General features: G+C 41.3%; 1 protein-coding gene across 1 annotated transcript in view; it reads left to right on the top strand.

The window, feature by feature from the left end:
• Window positions 1-17,089, top strand: part of LOC108095561 — a 103,558-nt gene that overhangs the window by 48,366 nt on the left and 38,103 nt on the right. The window contains 3 exon segments of the mRNA XM_043207516.1: window positions 572-787; window positions 789-1,540; window positions 1,940-2,043. Coding sequence (XP_043063451.1) covers window positions 572-787; window positions 789-1,540; window positions 1,940-2,043 — 1,072 coding nt within the window.

The raw sequence follows: 17,089 nt of genomic DNA, 5'->3' as shown, positions 1-17,089 counted from the left end.
AGTTCCGAAATCAACAAATGTTTTGCCCACCAAATTATAAATATAAAAAATTTCTTAAAATAATTAAAATATTTTTTGTAATAATATCACAAATACAATTCAATTTATAATGACTTATTAAATAGCTCCTTAATACAAAGCATTTATATATTCAATAAATGGTAACTAAAGAATTTTGATTTTTTTGTATTAATAATAATATTTGATAAATTTTTAAGTGTGAAGAACCATAGTTAATGTATTGAAAAATAATATAATTGACCTTGAATGCATTTTAGAATAATTTAAAAATAATAACAAAATTAAAAGTTATTGAACTTTTGAAGTTGCAAATAATTGAAACTATATTTTGAAGTCATTTGCCATGCGACCTTGCTCTTAAGTTCTGATCCTAGTTCCACCTTTGCCTCGACCTTGACCCCTAACCCGTTCTCTATCTCCCTCGGTTGCTCGTTCTCTCTCTCTATCGCTTTGGCCCGTGAACCAAACCGAACCAACCCAAACCAACACAACTTCCAACCACTCCGAACCACCAACACATCCCGCCAATCACCGAAACCAAAAAATCCAGGCCTCCCGGCGCGGATCCGGTGAGAGCTACCTGTCCGGCAGTCGGCGCGATAGCAACGTGGCCGGGCGGGTGACCACGCCCCCGCCGCCCGGCAAGTACCAGATGGCCAAGAAGCGGGACTCGCTGGCCGCGCCGGAATTCCCCAACTTCCGGCAGGAGCAGCGACCGTCGACCAGTTCAGCGGGCTCCTGCTCGGACCACTCCATGCCCCCCGATATCGATATCGACGCACTCGCATTCGCAGTCGCAGCACTCGAGCACTCACCACCTGGCCAATGTGGCCGCCATCCACCAGCAGGTGGACACCGCCTGCCAGGCACTGCCGCCGCCGACGATCATCACCAGCTCGGTGACGCCGCCGGCGACCAGTCCGACGGCACCGAAGGGTCGCCGCGACTCGCAGACGCAGTGCGGCCGGGTCAATCGGCGCGACTCGAAGGCGGGCGTCAGTCCGGAGCGGGCGCCGCGCCTCCAGCGGCTGCAGCGCCAGGCGACCGCCTTCGATGAGGGCTGCCTGCCCGGTGGCAGTAGGCGTGGCTCGCAGCCCGCCCTCAGTCCGGATCCGCCGGACGACTGCGAGCGGCGCACCTCGCGGCGGGACTCCTTGTCGCCGGACAGCGCCTCGCGCGGCGGCCGCCGGGACTCGCGCACCCACCTCTCGCCGGACCGATCGCACGAGCGGGACGGCAGTCCGCGGCGGCACACGCTCCGGCGGCAGAGCAGCTCCGCTGCCCGTTCGCCCCGGTCGCCGGACTCGAACAGCTGCTGCTCGTCGCGGGATCCGAGTCCCTGCTCCCGCCCGCAAACGCAAACGACCGTCGAGCAGAACCAGCGGCCGGCCATCCGGCGGCAGTCCACCACCGAGGAGATCCTCATCGCCCGCGGCTTCCGGCGGCAGTCGACCACCGAGGAGATGATCCGCTGCCGCAACTTCCGGCGACAGAGCTCCCAGAGCGACGACGTCTGTCGGTGAGTAGGGGGGATTCTACAATGCAATTACTAAATGGGTTTGTTTTATAATTCTAATAGATATTAATTACAATTGTTGATCGACACTTTAGATTAATAGTTACTAGATAACTTGAAATTTTTACCCCTTTGAAGAAATAAGAAATTTTAACGAAAACAAAATGCGAAAAATTTAAAAGCAAAGTGTATTTTCTGAAACTAAAAAAAACTGTTATGCAAATTTATTAGAACAATACATAGAAATTTCAAAAAAAAATTTATTTTCTGATATTTGTAAAAGCTGGTATGCAGCTTTTGTTTAGCCGAAAAAAAATGAAAAAATAAGAACAATTTAAAAGGCAATTCGAATTGAATAATACATATGTTTTTCCAATAATCCTAACGATCCTTTTTCCCTAGATATCGAGGCCGGCGCGACTCCTCGGCGCAGATAATCGACGGAACCATCGGGACGATGACCGTGGAGACAACCAGTACTTTCTTCGACTCCAGCACACAGACAGGTGAGTCCTTTTTGCATTTCCTTTTTTGAATTTCCACGCACCCGAGAGGTCCTGCCAACCGAGAGCAGAGCTTTCGGGGAAAGTTTTCTCAACAAGTTTGCCCTGCCAACTTGGGGAGCTTTTGGCGATGTCCTGTGGTTGTTGGGGCCAAAGCTGCGAACAGCTGTTTGGCGCCAGGACAGCTGTTCGCTGGCAAGGAGCTGCCCACTCGACGCAAAACTTCGCGTCCTCCGCTCGACGGCTGCCACTCAGTTGGTGTTGAAGTCGCAGACGTGCCACAAAAGCCGCAGCAGTCAGCCAGAGAGCATCGCAGCCACGGCAGCCGGCGAATCGAATAAAAACTATTGAAATCGAATCACAGGATGCGAAGGAAGTGAATGCGAACAGTAAACAAGCGGCCAGTAGCGCGGCAAATAACAACAAAAACAATAACTATGCGAATTTTGGCGAACTATCGCGAAACTCGCCATTGCGCATAAGTGGCTGAGTGTGCGTGTGCGTGTCCGTGTATCCGTGTATCCGTGTGCCTTGGCTGCCAGCGGGTGTGTGTGTATATTTTTCACATCCTCTCGTCCTTTTTTACCGTTTTTTTTTTCGTGCCTCTCTGTGTTTGTGTCTGTGTGTGTTTGAGCGTGCGAACACTTTCGATTGTTGGCCTGCTGCAGGTGCAACACACACCGTTGGCATTCTCGCAGTCCGCAAAAACAACAACAACAACAACAATAAAAAAAGGAAAAGAAAAACAACAAGAACAACAAAACAGCAGCGACGTGGCCGAGTACGTCGATGTCGGCAGCGGCAGCGGCGGCGGTGGCAGCGGCAGTGGCGTCGGCGTCGGCAGCGCCAGCGGCGGTACCGCCAACGTCGCCGCTCCGCTGCGCAGTGGCCGTCGGCAGCCGTCGAGCAGCAGCGCCAGCAGCAGCAGCAATCGCAGCCGCAGCGGTCTGTATACTATATATAATCCTTATCAGAGCTTATCTGGGGAATCTGCAAAAAATATATACACACTCACAGGACATTAAACCTTGAGGGCTCTTCGCCAACTCTTACTTGTTGCATGTGAAAGTGTGCGAGGGCCAATGGCTTCTAATGCCAAGTTCAGACAGCCAAATTATAAGTGGTTCTTTCCCAACAAAAAAATGAGGGATTTGCTTGGCAAGTCTTTGACTTTTAAATATATTTCAAAATTACTTAATATCTTCATGTTTTGAATTAAAAAAAAAAAAGAAACCAACCATTTTTGTGCCAAGTTGAATATCCTTAACAAGAAATAATCATAGAAGGTTTAATGTTGTGTAGCCTACTTTTCTGGCACAAACTTTAGGCAATCAAATAAAGGGCGTTGAACACCAAGAATTTACCAAAGACAACAAATTTAACTTATGTTAAATTATTAAAATGTTTTAAGGACTGTTTCCATACCAACTTAATTAGGATTTTTCCTGTGATTTAAAGCCCAATTTTTGCAAATGTAGAAAATTCCTAGAAAATCTAGGCATTTTTCCTAAAAAGCTCTTACTTTTACATTTTTTAAACAGGACCGAGAAAAAATTTTTTATTGAAGAAAATGCTTCATTTGTTATTTAGTTCGTCCAATTCACATTTTTCCAAGAACTATCATTTCTCAATTTTTTATTTTTTATTTTCTGTTGACATCAGCTTTTTATAAGACTAACTAAATGTTATTTTCGCATTCTGAAGAATATTTAGTTTTCTCTTCAGTGTTAAATGGCTGGCATAATAATTTTAGTATCTGTTTACATTGTACTTTTGTGCGGAATTCAAGAGAGATAGCTGCTCAATTTTCCGAGAATTTTCCGAGCGTTTGGCAATTGAATGCCAGAGGAGTTTGCCTTTTTGGCAGCCGCACAAGGTGCCACGCCCCTTCTAGTCCTTGCCGCCCCCCAAATGGCTTTTAATGAATGAAAGTGCACTGTCTGCTTGCGGGTCTGTTTGTATGTGTGTGCCTGTGTGTGCCTGTGTGTCTGTGTGTGTTTGTTCGCTGGTAAATGTGAGTATCTGTGTGACAGTCGGAAAATGAATGAGTGCTGACTTTTCCCACTCTCTCTTTGTCGCTGTGTTATGAATGAAATGCGAATCGAGTTTAATACTGTGTTGCAGCAACAACACCGGCCACTTCCCATTTTCCACCGCCTTCCACCGCATTTCCCAGCTGCTGGTGCAACAAGTTTTCCTTCGCGATGGCCAGCGAAAAACTTTGCTCGCATTGAAATGCAAAATTTATTGATTAAACTTGTTGCCAGACGGGCGACATTCAAAGCCAATTGAATGGCTGCACTTGAGTATCTAAGCACTCGAGGTTAAAGTTGAAGAGCATTACAGTTTGAAGATTTACAAACTTACCTTTTCAATTTAAACAAATATAAGGGTTTATGAACATATAACTTAGGTGGTATCCTAACTCATTAGATAATAATATGAGAACACAGAGAATATAGGATTTATAGCATGGATAGCATAATAGAATTTATAAATCATTTTCTCTGTCAGACTTTCCTTTTACTTTCAATTATAAATCTTTAAAAAGATACTCAAGATTCAAGCAATTGAGATGCTGAATTAAAATTATCTACATTGCAACTAGTTTATGAGTTATTAAAAACTAAAGGATCCTTTGCAAAGGACTCCATTAAAAATCAAGTGGAGAACTGGGCACACGATGCCCCGTACGCTTGCCAATTAAGCGCAATTGGTGTCCTGGAAAGGATTTACGGCAAGTGGCTGCTGCATGTCCTGCTGTCCTTTGTTCACTTGCTAATTAATATTGAGTGTGAGCTCGGCAGGAGAAAAACGCTCGAACAGTTGATTCAATTTAAGCAATTAGTCCTTGGTTTGCTTTTGCCAATCAGGCAGTAATTTCATTTGCCTGCCTTTAAAGAGTTGGCCAGCATAATGGAAAAAGGACTTTTGAATTCAAATGGTTATTAAGCCAACTGAAAGTTGAATGACTAGCTAATCCATTAAGCCGAGGATCAGAAAGGGACGCCCCAAAGGATTATCGAAAACAATTGCCGGGGACTGCAGTCCAATTAGTATCTCAACTGGCCATCGATTACATTAATTTTTATAATTGCGTTTTTACGATACACACGAACACACAAAGCAAACAAACGGAGCGAAGGGGTCAGTGGTCAGGGGTCAGGGGTCATTGTTGTGGCACGAAATTAATGTTAATTTATGGACGAAAAAAGGGGACAATTTTATTACCGAACTCGGATCGATGGAAGTGCCTCCCGCAACTGAATTCCATATTACAGTCCCCCAGAAACCAAAAAGTAAATCACATTATTATTAAATTTGCTACAGATAGAAGACTAATGATGTGGAAGGGAGTCATTTAGAATGTTTTTTGTTCAATTAAATTCCGCACCTAATAAAGCAAAAGTCATTTAGTTTGTAGTTTATTTATTTCTTTTATAGTAGGGGTTTATTATTGAGGAGTGCTAATAAGTTTATATAATCGGAGAGAAAAACAAAGTTTTAAAAGGAAATAAATGCTATTAAATTCTACAGAAAATTAATTGATAAATGCAACAATACTTTAAAACCATTTAAATATCATGTTTGTCATTCCATAGTATTTCTTTGGGAATTGCTGTTCTTACACCCACGAAACGCACTGTCCCAGACCTCACCTCTCGCCAAGGTCAAGCCACGTGTACTTCTCCCATTTCAAATTTGATGAACGCATCAATAATGGCCGAAGAAAAAAATTGTTTGCGCCTAATTGATTGGCCGTTCAGGATTGATTTATCGCCGAACTGAAGTTTTCGCGGAAAAATCCAAAAACTAGATGTATTTGTGTTCGCGAAAAAGTGTTGCATGCCCCCCGCCAATTTTCCTGAGGGATCCCCCTTTCCTCCTTCAACCCTCCCACACAAAAGGGAACAGTTATTTTTGTGGGCCATTGATTGATGGGCTGCTGATTGATGAGCTGACCTAATGGCCGAGTGGCCCTCTCATAAAACAGTTCGTAATCGAAGAAATTAGCAGCTGACGCCCGCACAATCGATTCGAAAATGGGAAACTCGCTCGAAAGTTTTTAAATCAGCCGGGCAGGGTCATAAAATGCAAATTGTTATGGCTGCAAAGAGGATTGAAAGAAAAAGAAAAAGAAAAATAATATAAAATAAAATAAAATACTTGGGACCTGCCGGAGATGATGGACTCGCCACCTGAAAAAAAAAAAACAATTGGTGGGCGTGGCCACCACACAAATGTATAATGCCATTAACAGCTGTCACTTTCGGACTGTTGAAATATTTGACAGTCAAACACGAGTGTCGCATAAAAAGTGGCGCACAAAAAAACAAAAAAAAAATGCAGAAAATAAGGAAGAAGAAAGTAAGGAAATAAGGAAAATAACAAGGAGCCCATAAACCGAGGAGGAAAAGCGACAGCGGGCGGAGGCCATAGAAATGATAATAATAATAATATTGAGACAGCATTTTAGTTTCGTGGTAATGGCTCGCGTTTATTTGCCAAACAAGATGGTTGTCAATTGTTGTTGCTCCATCGCCGTCTGTTCCTTGTTATTTCTTTGCCACTTTCTCCCTGTCTTTATGTGTGTGTGTGTGTGTGTGTGTGTATGGGGAGTATCCAAATTGCGTAGACGACTCTGCTTGGTCCTTTCGTCAATCATACGCACCGTTGTACGCATTACAACCCCCTGGACACCACAGGCTATAAGTCAGCCTAATGCCGCAGGAAATCAATATCGCCATCGCCCGAGAAAAGCTCCATGGTCCGCTCCCAAAACTCTGGGAAACTCCACAGCTCGGGAAAAAGGGAAAGCTTTGTCTGTTTGGTTTTCGGGTTTTCAAAAGGGGAAGGGGGAGGAAACTGTCAGGCAGTCCACGAACTCGCTCAATCAGCAGCCAAGATAAGTTATTAATCCATCGAAGTGGGTCACAAAACGGGCAATAAATATTATATTTTCATCTATCACCGGCCACACAGACATATACCCACTATTATTGTCCTATTATTAATGCAATCAAGTGCCGAGCATCTTGAGGTAGAACATGAGCTCACATTTATTTTGGACACTCAAGATGTTAAATGATTTAGCATTTAATCAAGAAATTATGAAGGCATTTTGCTAGAAATCAATACAACGAACCTTAATCATTTCAAGCAATTATGAATGCATCATTAGTATTAAATGGATACAAAAAATTACTTTAGCTTGGTAAACCATTTTTCGGAGCCTTAAAAATGTTTATATTTTAGACCAATATCAATTACTTTTCTTTTGCAATTTTGTTGTAAAAATGTTCATAAGCCGAAAAGTCTATTTTCGGCCCAAGAGCCAATTAAACACTAATAGCTTTTCCCGGGGCTTATGTATTTTAAATTTAAGCAACGATTACTATTTATGACCCTGGCCTCAAATGAAAAATACACCTGTTTATAACCCTTGCAGCCATAAAATCGGCAATTTCCTTGGCCTTTTCTTGTGGCTATTTTCATAAAATCAAATTAACACACAACTCGAAGCACGCAAAGGAAAGGCCAGCCGAAAAAAAGGAGAAAAAAAAAGAGAAAATGGAAAGAAAGTGCGGGGAAAGCCTCAATGCTGCTCGCCACTAATTGAAGTGAGGTGAGGTGGGTGAAAGTGGGAGGTGAAAGCGGGGTGAAAGTGGGCTGAAAGTGGAGGGGAAAGGTGGGTCGTGGTGATGGGTTAGATGTTCGCCAGACAGAATGTTTGACTTTGGCTCAATTAACACCGCACACAGAATGGTCGACTCATAGATTCATTAAAATACAGCAAACAAGGCTGGACAAGATGTAGGTGTACCACAACCACTACCACCAATACCAAAGCAGTCTGCCACACCCACACACGCACACGCGAAACACACAAAGGACTTACTCCTGTGTATGTGTGTATTTTAGTAATTTGGATTAAACATGCAGTCCGGCGGGAAAGAGGACAACGGCGAGGACAATAGAAAATCACCTGACCCATTAACCAGCAATGCTTACAATGTCTCTCCATCTCCCTCACACACTCTCTCCCTCTCCCTCTCTCTCTCTCTCTCTCGCTGGCTTTCTCTTTCTGCTGAAGTTTGAAGTTATTGCTTTCATTTCCCTGCAGTCGCCAGCAGACTAAGGCTAAGAATTTAATTAATTCCCAACTTGGCACGATAAGCCAACCAGCCAGTTTCACATCGCTTAAATGCGGCGAGTATTTAGGGACGATTACTAATTCCAATTCATTATACTCGGCCATACTCCCCCTGATTCCATGCGATCGGACCATTTTGGGAAGCACGCGAGCTCTTTAAGGATGCCAAGGTGTTGAAAAGCATTTATCTTTGGGTTTATTTCAATTTATATGGCCAAATATATTTCCCGTTTCTTTTTAACCTAATTATATCAGACTTAAACTGATTGAATTAAAGCTTAAATGCCCTCCTTTTCACCTGAAACTTTCTTTTAGCTAGATAAACAAAAAATCCATTTAATGTTTACCTTCGTTCCTTTGATTCTAAGCATTTATAATGCTTTTCCTTGCAATCCCTAAAAATTCGCCGGTAGAACAACATGTTTTCGGAAAGAATTAAGCAGCGGCATTGTTGGCGAACTTTTCAGTTTGTTTTCTCAAAAAAAAAAGAAGCCCAATGATTACCTTTCCGCCCGAGCCAAATGAACAACTTTCCTTTATTTACTGCCATTTGGCCCTGGCCAATTTCGCAGCCAAAAAAAGAAGAAAAAACGGAATCAAGCCAACCGCAAAAAGTCAAATCGATGAGGTTTCTCAGCCAGACTTTCAGACTGTCAGCAAATCTGAACGAGAGGACATCTGTATCTGGTTATAGTATATAGAATGCAGTATATACATATATATATCAGGGGTTAGGAAACCGCAACATGTTGTCGCTCTTTTGCTAATTGGACCGGGCATAAGATGGCAACCGATGAAAATAATTACAAAACAGTTTACCCAATAAAATTCCAAGTGATTTAACCAGAGCGAAGGATGTCGGATCTGCCAAGCTGACATTGATTGAGCGGGGATTCTGAGAAGGGGGAGTGGTAAAGGGGGAGCGGGGTCAGCTAATGGCCAGGACCTCGAAAAGGACTCACCTCCGCTGCTGACAGCCACACGCAGATCTCATGAATATTACTTGTACCCACAAAAAATAGGGCAACCAAAAGCGAAAAAAAAAATAAAGACAGGACACGAAAAGATGATACAGGATACAAGGAGCAGACAAAGGAGGAGAAAAACTTTCGATCAAGTTTTCCGCTGGCACGGAAAAATAAGATTTTCACACGCACGCACCCACACATACCAAGTATACGCGTGTGTTTTTATGTGTGTGTGTGGGTGTGTGTGTGCGGTTTTATATCGGAAAACTTGCAAGCTCACAACCATTTCAAAACTGAATTAACTTTTGTTGCACTTTGTGTTACTTAAGCCACCGCCGAAAAATCTACATATATGCCCCGCACTTTCCACTTTTTAATATGTATTCTTCTGGCAGGGAAAGTTTTTATGTAAATTGCCCAGCAGCCAAAGGAGTTTCCCCCGGCTTTCCATTCGCTTTTCCCTTTCGTTTTGGGTCTTTTGGGTAAAGGTTTGCGGATTGATTCACACATCTCTTCTTCGAGTTTGGAGCCAAAGGCATCTGGGGATCCTAATTCCTGTCCGGGGATAAAAGCGAACCAAGAAGTTTTTGACTGGATGTGTATGGGAAATTTTAATGCCATTTGGGTATGGAAATTATATTTCATATGATACAATTAATATGACCTTAAAGTAATAATACATATATGTTTGCTAATTTTTTTTTAATGTTTAATATTGATTTTACATAAAAAGCTTTTGTTCACTCTAAAAGCAAGGTTATTTTAATTCAGATAAAACAAACGTATAAATTTTAATTTGATCTCAGATATAAAGAACAATATTTTTACCTTAAAATAATTCAGATTAATAAGCCAAGTAATAATTCTTTAAAATGAAACATTTCCAGATTCTAAATCTGTTATAGCCTAATAAATATTAATGACAATTTATCAATTCAAAGCTACATTTTCCAATAAGTAAACATTCCCAGGCTCTAAATTTAAGCAAAAATCTTCCAAAATAGACTGTATTCAATACCAAAAACCATAAGTTATTAGCAGCCGACTGATGGCACCCTCTCGACCATAAATCCATCAGAGGCTTCGATTAACCAATGCCACTTCCTAACCAGTTGACATGTGTGACTCGTTCCATTAACGATTATCATCGCCTAGCACGCAACTCGCCAGCTTTTCCTTTTTCCTTTCCTTTTTTTTTCCAGCTTTCCGCATTTTCCACAACGCCTTTTGCCTTTTGCCGTTTGGCGTTTTTCTTTCCGGCCAACGGGAGGCCATTCAACAAGTGCGAAGAAAAGTGCGGCTCATGTTTATAAATCAAATCGGCGGTGCTCGAAATCAGCCGCCCCAAAATCCTGTCAGGCCCAAAAATTAATCACAACTCATTCGTACATGGTGCGCACTGAGCCCCAAATCCATTTGGTCTCTCCTACTTTCCACCATCCCCCTCCCCCTCCCCCTTTCTCCCTTCTCCCCCTCGGCACATGTGGCCCTGTTTTTTGGGGGGCTCTCTGGCCTAGAAAGTGGGTGGGAAAGTGGGCGGAGCTGCAGAGCATTTAGTCGACGGCAGCGAAACATTTTTGCGCACGTTAATTCCATTAAAAGCCGCATTATGCGAGCCTGGCGATGCCGCAAAAAAGCATTTTACGTGCCGACTTTGGAATTTATGTTGCATACTTCGTCTCCTATTTTCATTCGCATTTTTGTGGCCTTATTTTTTGGCTTTATCGCATCGGGCTTAACAACGGCGGCGAGATTTTAAAGTACACGTATATCAATGCTCGCAAAAAAATACAAATTAAATGATATTCTCTTCCTGTGCAGAGTCGAGTGCTTTCAAAGAGAAAAAACATTGGAAAGAATCTCATTTTAAAATAGCAAAAAACTGATTTATTTTATCAATTTACAAAAATGATTCAAGTGTTGATTTTTGAAGGCATAAAAACTTTTCAATTGTTTAAATGATGAGCTCTTAAAAGACCTTAAAAAAATACAAGACTTAACTTTTTCAAAAATGCAGTTAAAATATATGGCTCTCTTGTGCATAAATGATAAGACAGATGTAATTTGTATATCCAACTGTTGGTTCTTACACAATGCAAAACACAAAAGTAAACGCTTGCAAATGATATCTCGCGTTTGCATGCACTTCCGCATGCAACACGGGGCGTATACTTAATATTATTGATGCCACAAGATGGTGGAACATCTGCAGATGATTTATCGTCCGATCTATTTGACAGATTTCGCCCAGCATGCGTTGTAAAAGTCACGCCAGTGCTGCACTCAGATATATATATATGTATATTATATATATTCACTTTTTTATGCCAAGGATGAGCAGGAAGAGGAAGAGGAAGAGGAGGGAAGTCCTTGCACATCGCGTGTGTGGAAATGGAAGCGGAGGGTGTTACCCCTGGTCCCAGTTGACCCATAAATACGCACGTACGACCCCCCGTGACCCCGTTGACCCGACCGGTGACCCCGCTGACCCCCCAACACAGTGCACCAGTACAGCAATGGCACGTGGATGGTGGCACACCCCAGTGGCAACGATATGCTGCAATTAAACTGCACTGCACTACTAATCAGCAAAATGCGACAAACAGTTGGCTGACATGCAAAGCGTGCTGCGGCTCTCGCTCACACACAACCAATGATAATGACAACTGGCTGTCGCCGATAATTGGCCAACACGCTGGCCACAACTTCTCCGGCCAACTTGTCGATGGCCAACAGGGATCACGCGTCCGGCGCTAAATTGCCTGCCATTTGGCCAACCTGCAAATCATTAATCGTTCACCGGAATTCTCCTCTTTTGGGCATAAATATTCGATAAATTCCAAGGCATGAATATGCATTTCTTGGTAATTTGCCCCTAACTTGAGGGATCTTAAATGACTTTACAATTGTTCTAAGTGGTGGCATAGAAACGAATTGGAGCCAAACCTACAAGTCACTGGAAATAAAATTCCCCACTAATCCTTAGTTTACAATTTAATTGGAACAATTAAAAAATCAGCGATAGCATTAAAAAGGTTCTGAGAAAATGTAAAAAACTTACAAGTCACGGGAAATAAAATCTAGTAGAGGAAAATAATTATCTCAAATTTACAATTTAATTATAACAATTACTTAAATTTATACTTCTCACTTACTTACGGTTTTGTACAACTACTTTAAATTAATTTCTTGAAACTTACTAAAGAAGTTAAGTTTAATTTAAGACATTTAAAAATTATTTATGTAGTTGCCTTTTCTGCAAAATAACTTTACTGCATTGGATTCACTTCCAATTGGCTTAGAATTCTGCGGCGAGATAATTTAGTGGCTGGCGAAAAGTTGGAAAATTGATTAGCACAGTTGCATCGAAGGGTTTCCTTGTTGCCGAGAAAAGCCAACCAAAGGCCATTGCACTGGCAGTGAGGAAAACTTACAGCCGGCAACAGGCAAATTTCCATCGAGTTTCCCCCGTTTTCCTGCCATTTCCCCCCACTGTGTAATTTTAATGAAAGTGCACTGAAGTTGACTGGTTTCTGTGCAACATCCGTGGCTGCTCATGTGCCACTATCCCCGGTCCAATATTATTTACGCTCAATTAAGCTGCTGCACATCCCCCACAGCCACTTTCCATCTGGATTTTCCCGAGTTTTCCTCCCGCCCCCCCCTTCCTATCTTCCATCCCCTGCATCGCTTTGCCGCAGCGGAGCTACTTATATGCAACTATTGCTCTAAACAAATTGCATTTGCAGTCAATTTCTGCTCCTCAGTCGGTTGGCTTTGTCTCGCAACTGCCACTTGCACCGCACTTTTCTTTGGGGAAAGGATGCGACACAGCTTCGGTGGAAATAATAGGAAATTAAGTACTCCTCGGGAAATTAAATGATATTTCAAGTGTCTCCCAAAGTTGTTACTCGAACAAAATGTTAAAAGCTAAAAATCACTGGGTACTCGTAAACTAAATCAATTTAAATTTTTTTATTGAAGAAAAGACAAGTCTCTTAAAGAAAAAAACTAATGAGAGGTACTTGTAAATTATATTGCAGTTTTCATTATTTCTGCATTGACTTTTTTATGAAAAAAACAAGGCAATGAAAGACTAGAGCCTCTTGAAAATTATACTTGAAAGACATAATAAAAACTGATAATAAGTAGGTACTTGCAAACAATATAACTTTTTTATTTTTGAATTAAGTTCCTCATTGAAAAGCCACTTAACAAACAATAGTTTCTCAAAGAAAAAGTGATGGAAAATAATAATGAATAGCTACTTGAAAACTATATAAACAATTTCATTATTAAATATTTTCTTTATTGCAAAGTGGACAAACTAGAGTCTATTTAAGATAATCATTAACTGAAATGATGGAAAATAAGAAAGAATAGGCAGTTTAATACTTTATTGCTATTTGCATAATTTATAAATCAATTTCTTTATTGAAAGCAGAGAGAAGTAAACAAAACCTATGGCAATATATTAAATACTTACATGTTTCTCAAGTATTTTTATGGCCTTAGATCTAGTTTTGTGGCCGCAGCTGTGCGAGGGGGCTAAGAGCGCCTGTCACGAGCCATTAAGCAGCCATTGTTTCGGACTGGCCCCCAAAAGCTGGCTGGGCATACAATAAAAGCCAAGTTCCAAGTACGAGGAGCAGCCCTTGCCTCTATTTGCAGCCAAGTCGAAAAGTTAACGCTTGATTTCTGCACTAAAAACCAGAAGTTTGCCATTCTTTTGGGTCATTAGTTGGTAATTTATCAAAGTCATGAATTTATATTATACACCCGCATCCTGCCACGCCCTCTTTTTAACCCCTCCACCGCCCCTCGCGGGCAGCTGCAAAGTGCAGATGCAAAGTTTTCAATGCGGCAGCTGTCATAAAAGCAAATGGGGAAATGGAAAATGGGGAAACGGGGAAATGGGAAAAGGAGGAGGAAGCCAAGTCAAGTCGAGTCGACTAAAGTCAACTTAAGGCGGGGCAATAAAATATGAAGAGCTCGTCTCGAATCGAGGAAAAGAGGTGGCTGACTTGGCTGTCAACCCCCAGCCCCCTCTTTTCCTCCCCCACGAGGTAATGGGTCTCCATTTTGTCGTCATTCAATTAGTCAAATTTGTAGCACGCTCCTGATTAAAATTCGCCAGCAGCGTAAATAGTTTTCCCCATTTTAATGGTCCATTAAACTCAAACAATCGAGGGTCGCATCGTGCTGTGCGAAAAGAAATGAGGTGATGAGCAGTACACTGAGAAAATTATTTAAATAATGCATTATGCATAATAATTATTGTGCATAATAATGATCCTTAAAGATTAAGAACTCCTGATATTGAGACCATAATGATAAAATAAATAATATATTCTATAAAGAAATGTTGTCATTTATTTGCTGATTTGTTAATTTATTAGCTAAAAACCATTTATATCTAAAAATAAAAGAGATTACAAATAATACAAACGTCAAAAGAAATTGCCTTTTTTAAACTAAAATATGATGAACTAAATATCTGGAACATTTTTAAGCCGTGCTGTAATACTGATAATATATCCTAAAATTCCTATAAAAATTTTACTGATCTTATCTGTTGTTTTACTTATTATTAGATTTTTATGAATTATAATAATGAGCAACGCTAACTTAAAACAAAAATTAACTTTAACCAGATTATAAATGTGCTGAGTGCTAAAGTAGTTCATCGGCTGTAGAACTACCAATGGAACTCCCAGCAAACATAGAAATATTCAAGCAATACCAATATTTTTTTTTAATTTTCCTGCTTTTTTTGCACAGTGCACTCCAGGTGAGTTATATCCATGACCTGCGCCCTGCCGAATGACAGAGCTTTTGAGTGTCCTGGCCATTTGTGCTGCTGCTCATTTCGGCCGCTTGTCCTGCACTTGACAATGCAATTTGCGGCAGATTTCAGTCGGCAGATTGCTGCAGCGAATCGCCAGCATTTTGCCAGAGGTCCGAAACTGCTGGCCTCCTCGAAATTCATTGCATTAGTTTCAAAGCGTAGTTTTTTCGGGGGCCAGCAGACCAATTAGGTGGAGCTCCCGGTCCAATGCCGCCATCAAATGCAAATGCAGGGGTAAAAATGAGTGTGGGCTTCGGTGGTTCATTAATGCAAAAATATGCGTAAAGTTTCGGCCCGCATTCGCAGTGGCCAGGAATTCCTGGCATCTCTCTCCCTTTCAGAATGGCCAACTTTCTCGCTTCCTGGCGCCTCGATTGTATCGAAAGCCGGCGAATCCAAAGAGCCAAAAGTAATTCAAGTTCGGCCAAACAATCCAAGGGAATTATGAATGCGATTGCCCCACGGCCAGTGGCCTTCATTTTCGAGTCAGGGAATTAAATTCCTGGGAACTCGTTAGACAAATGCGGTTTTAAGCGAGTTTTGGCTAATATTTGTTGCTTGAATTTATATGGGGAGTCCTAATTTTAAGCATGTATTTCTATGAGAAAAAATAGTAAATTTCTTTTTTAAATTGTAACCCTTTATCATTTGCTAAAACTACAGAATAAATCGGAACAAAAGGGGAAGTCAAGTATAAATTAATAATTAAATCAAAAATAACATTTCTATGCTCACAAATAATTCGAAAACAATATTTACTGCACACACGTAACTGCCGAATATGTCGATAAATATTTTCAAGGGAATAACAATGCGCTGAGGGTTAATTGGACTGCAAATCAGCGAAGAACATTCTCACATTTTCACGCTTGTCAGAAGCAATTCAACAATATTAAGTATACGCCCAGTGCAACGATATTGGGAAACAAAAGGCTTCGATATGCACTGCCAAATGATTTAATTGAATAAACCACTCACAATGAGAAGCCCTTTTCGGACCAAAACCAAATTGTGTGTGCCTATTCAAAAATAAATTCATGCGATGGAAATGTGATGGAAATTATCAAATAATGAAACGATGAAATGACGATGACGGCGGTGATCAGTTTGTGTTCCCATTCCTTTCAGTTGGCTCATAACGTGTTTCCGCCTGCCTGATTCATTTAATTATGATTTCCGGTGTCAGGCAAGTTGAGTGCCGAGCCCCGAACACCGAGTCCTGCGAAAGGATGTGTAAGCCACGCACACGTGCTCCTTATTACAGTCGCTTGATTGCTAGGTCCTGCCTGTCAGAGCCCCCCCAAAAAAAAAACCAAAACACACACTCCATAAAAGTGTGAGGGAATATGAAACACTTTGGGTAAACAAATAAAAATACAAAGAGTATAATAAGATCTGGTGAATTTATACATTGTTGCACATTCTGGATTTTGATCAACCAAACATATACAAATAATAAAGAAAAACTGTAGGCTAATTACCCAAGAATTTTATAACTTTCGAAACTAGCACTTAAATAAGTTTATAAGTATTCATATTTCTAAACCACTAATTAGTAAGCCAGGCAACACCAGCAAAAGTTGTACTTCCAAAATTAAAAGTTATAATTTGCATATACTTTACTCATTTAAAAATGTATCTAATGAACATTCCATTCATCCATTCTTCTATAACACATTTATTCAATTCAAGTTAAATTAACATACGTCATCTGAATTTAGTTCAGAGCTTAAAAGCCATTTTTCACCGCTCGCACCGCTAAGAAAGTGGCTTAAGACAAGTTTTCCTCAGCTGGGTCCAGATGGATTATGACATCCAAAGTTGGCTGAAGGCTGGGGGATTGGAGGGTAAAATCTAGAAGGTAGAGGGTATAAAGAGGGCGAGGCGAACCCGTCGACAGCCATTCATCAAGACGACAAGCAACAATTTGCCCCTTCTGCTGGCATATCTATCCTTTTGCAATTTGCTTGTATTAGAAACTCATTTCCGTTTGTAATTGAGTCGCTGCTGCCAGCTGGTGCATGTTGTGGCATGTAGTGAAGTGGGTGGTGCCACGCCCCCTTTCTCTCTTTTCCCTCC

The sequence above is a fragment of the Drosophila ficusphila genome, unplaced genomic scaffold (genome assembly GCF_018152265.1).
Source record: "Drosophila ficusphila isolate 14025-0441.05 unplaced genomic scaffold, ASM1815226v1 contig_198, whole genome shotgun sequence".
In the NCBI taxonomy this organism is placed as follows: domain Eukaryota; kingdom Metazoa; phylum Arthropoda; class Insecta; order Diptera; family Drosophilidae; genus Drosophila; species Drosophila ficusphila.
The sequence above is the reverse complement of the archived record's forward strand: the minus strand, read 5'-3'. Positions and strand labels throughout refer to the sequence as shown.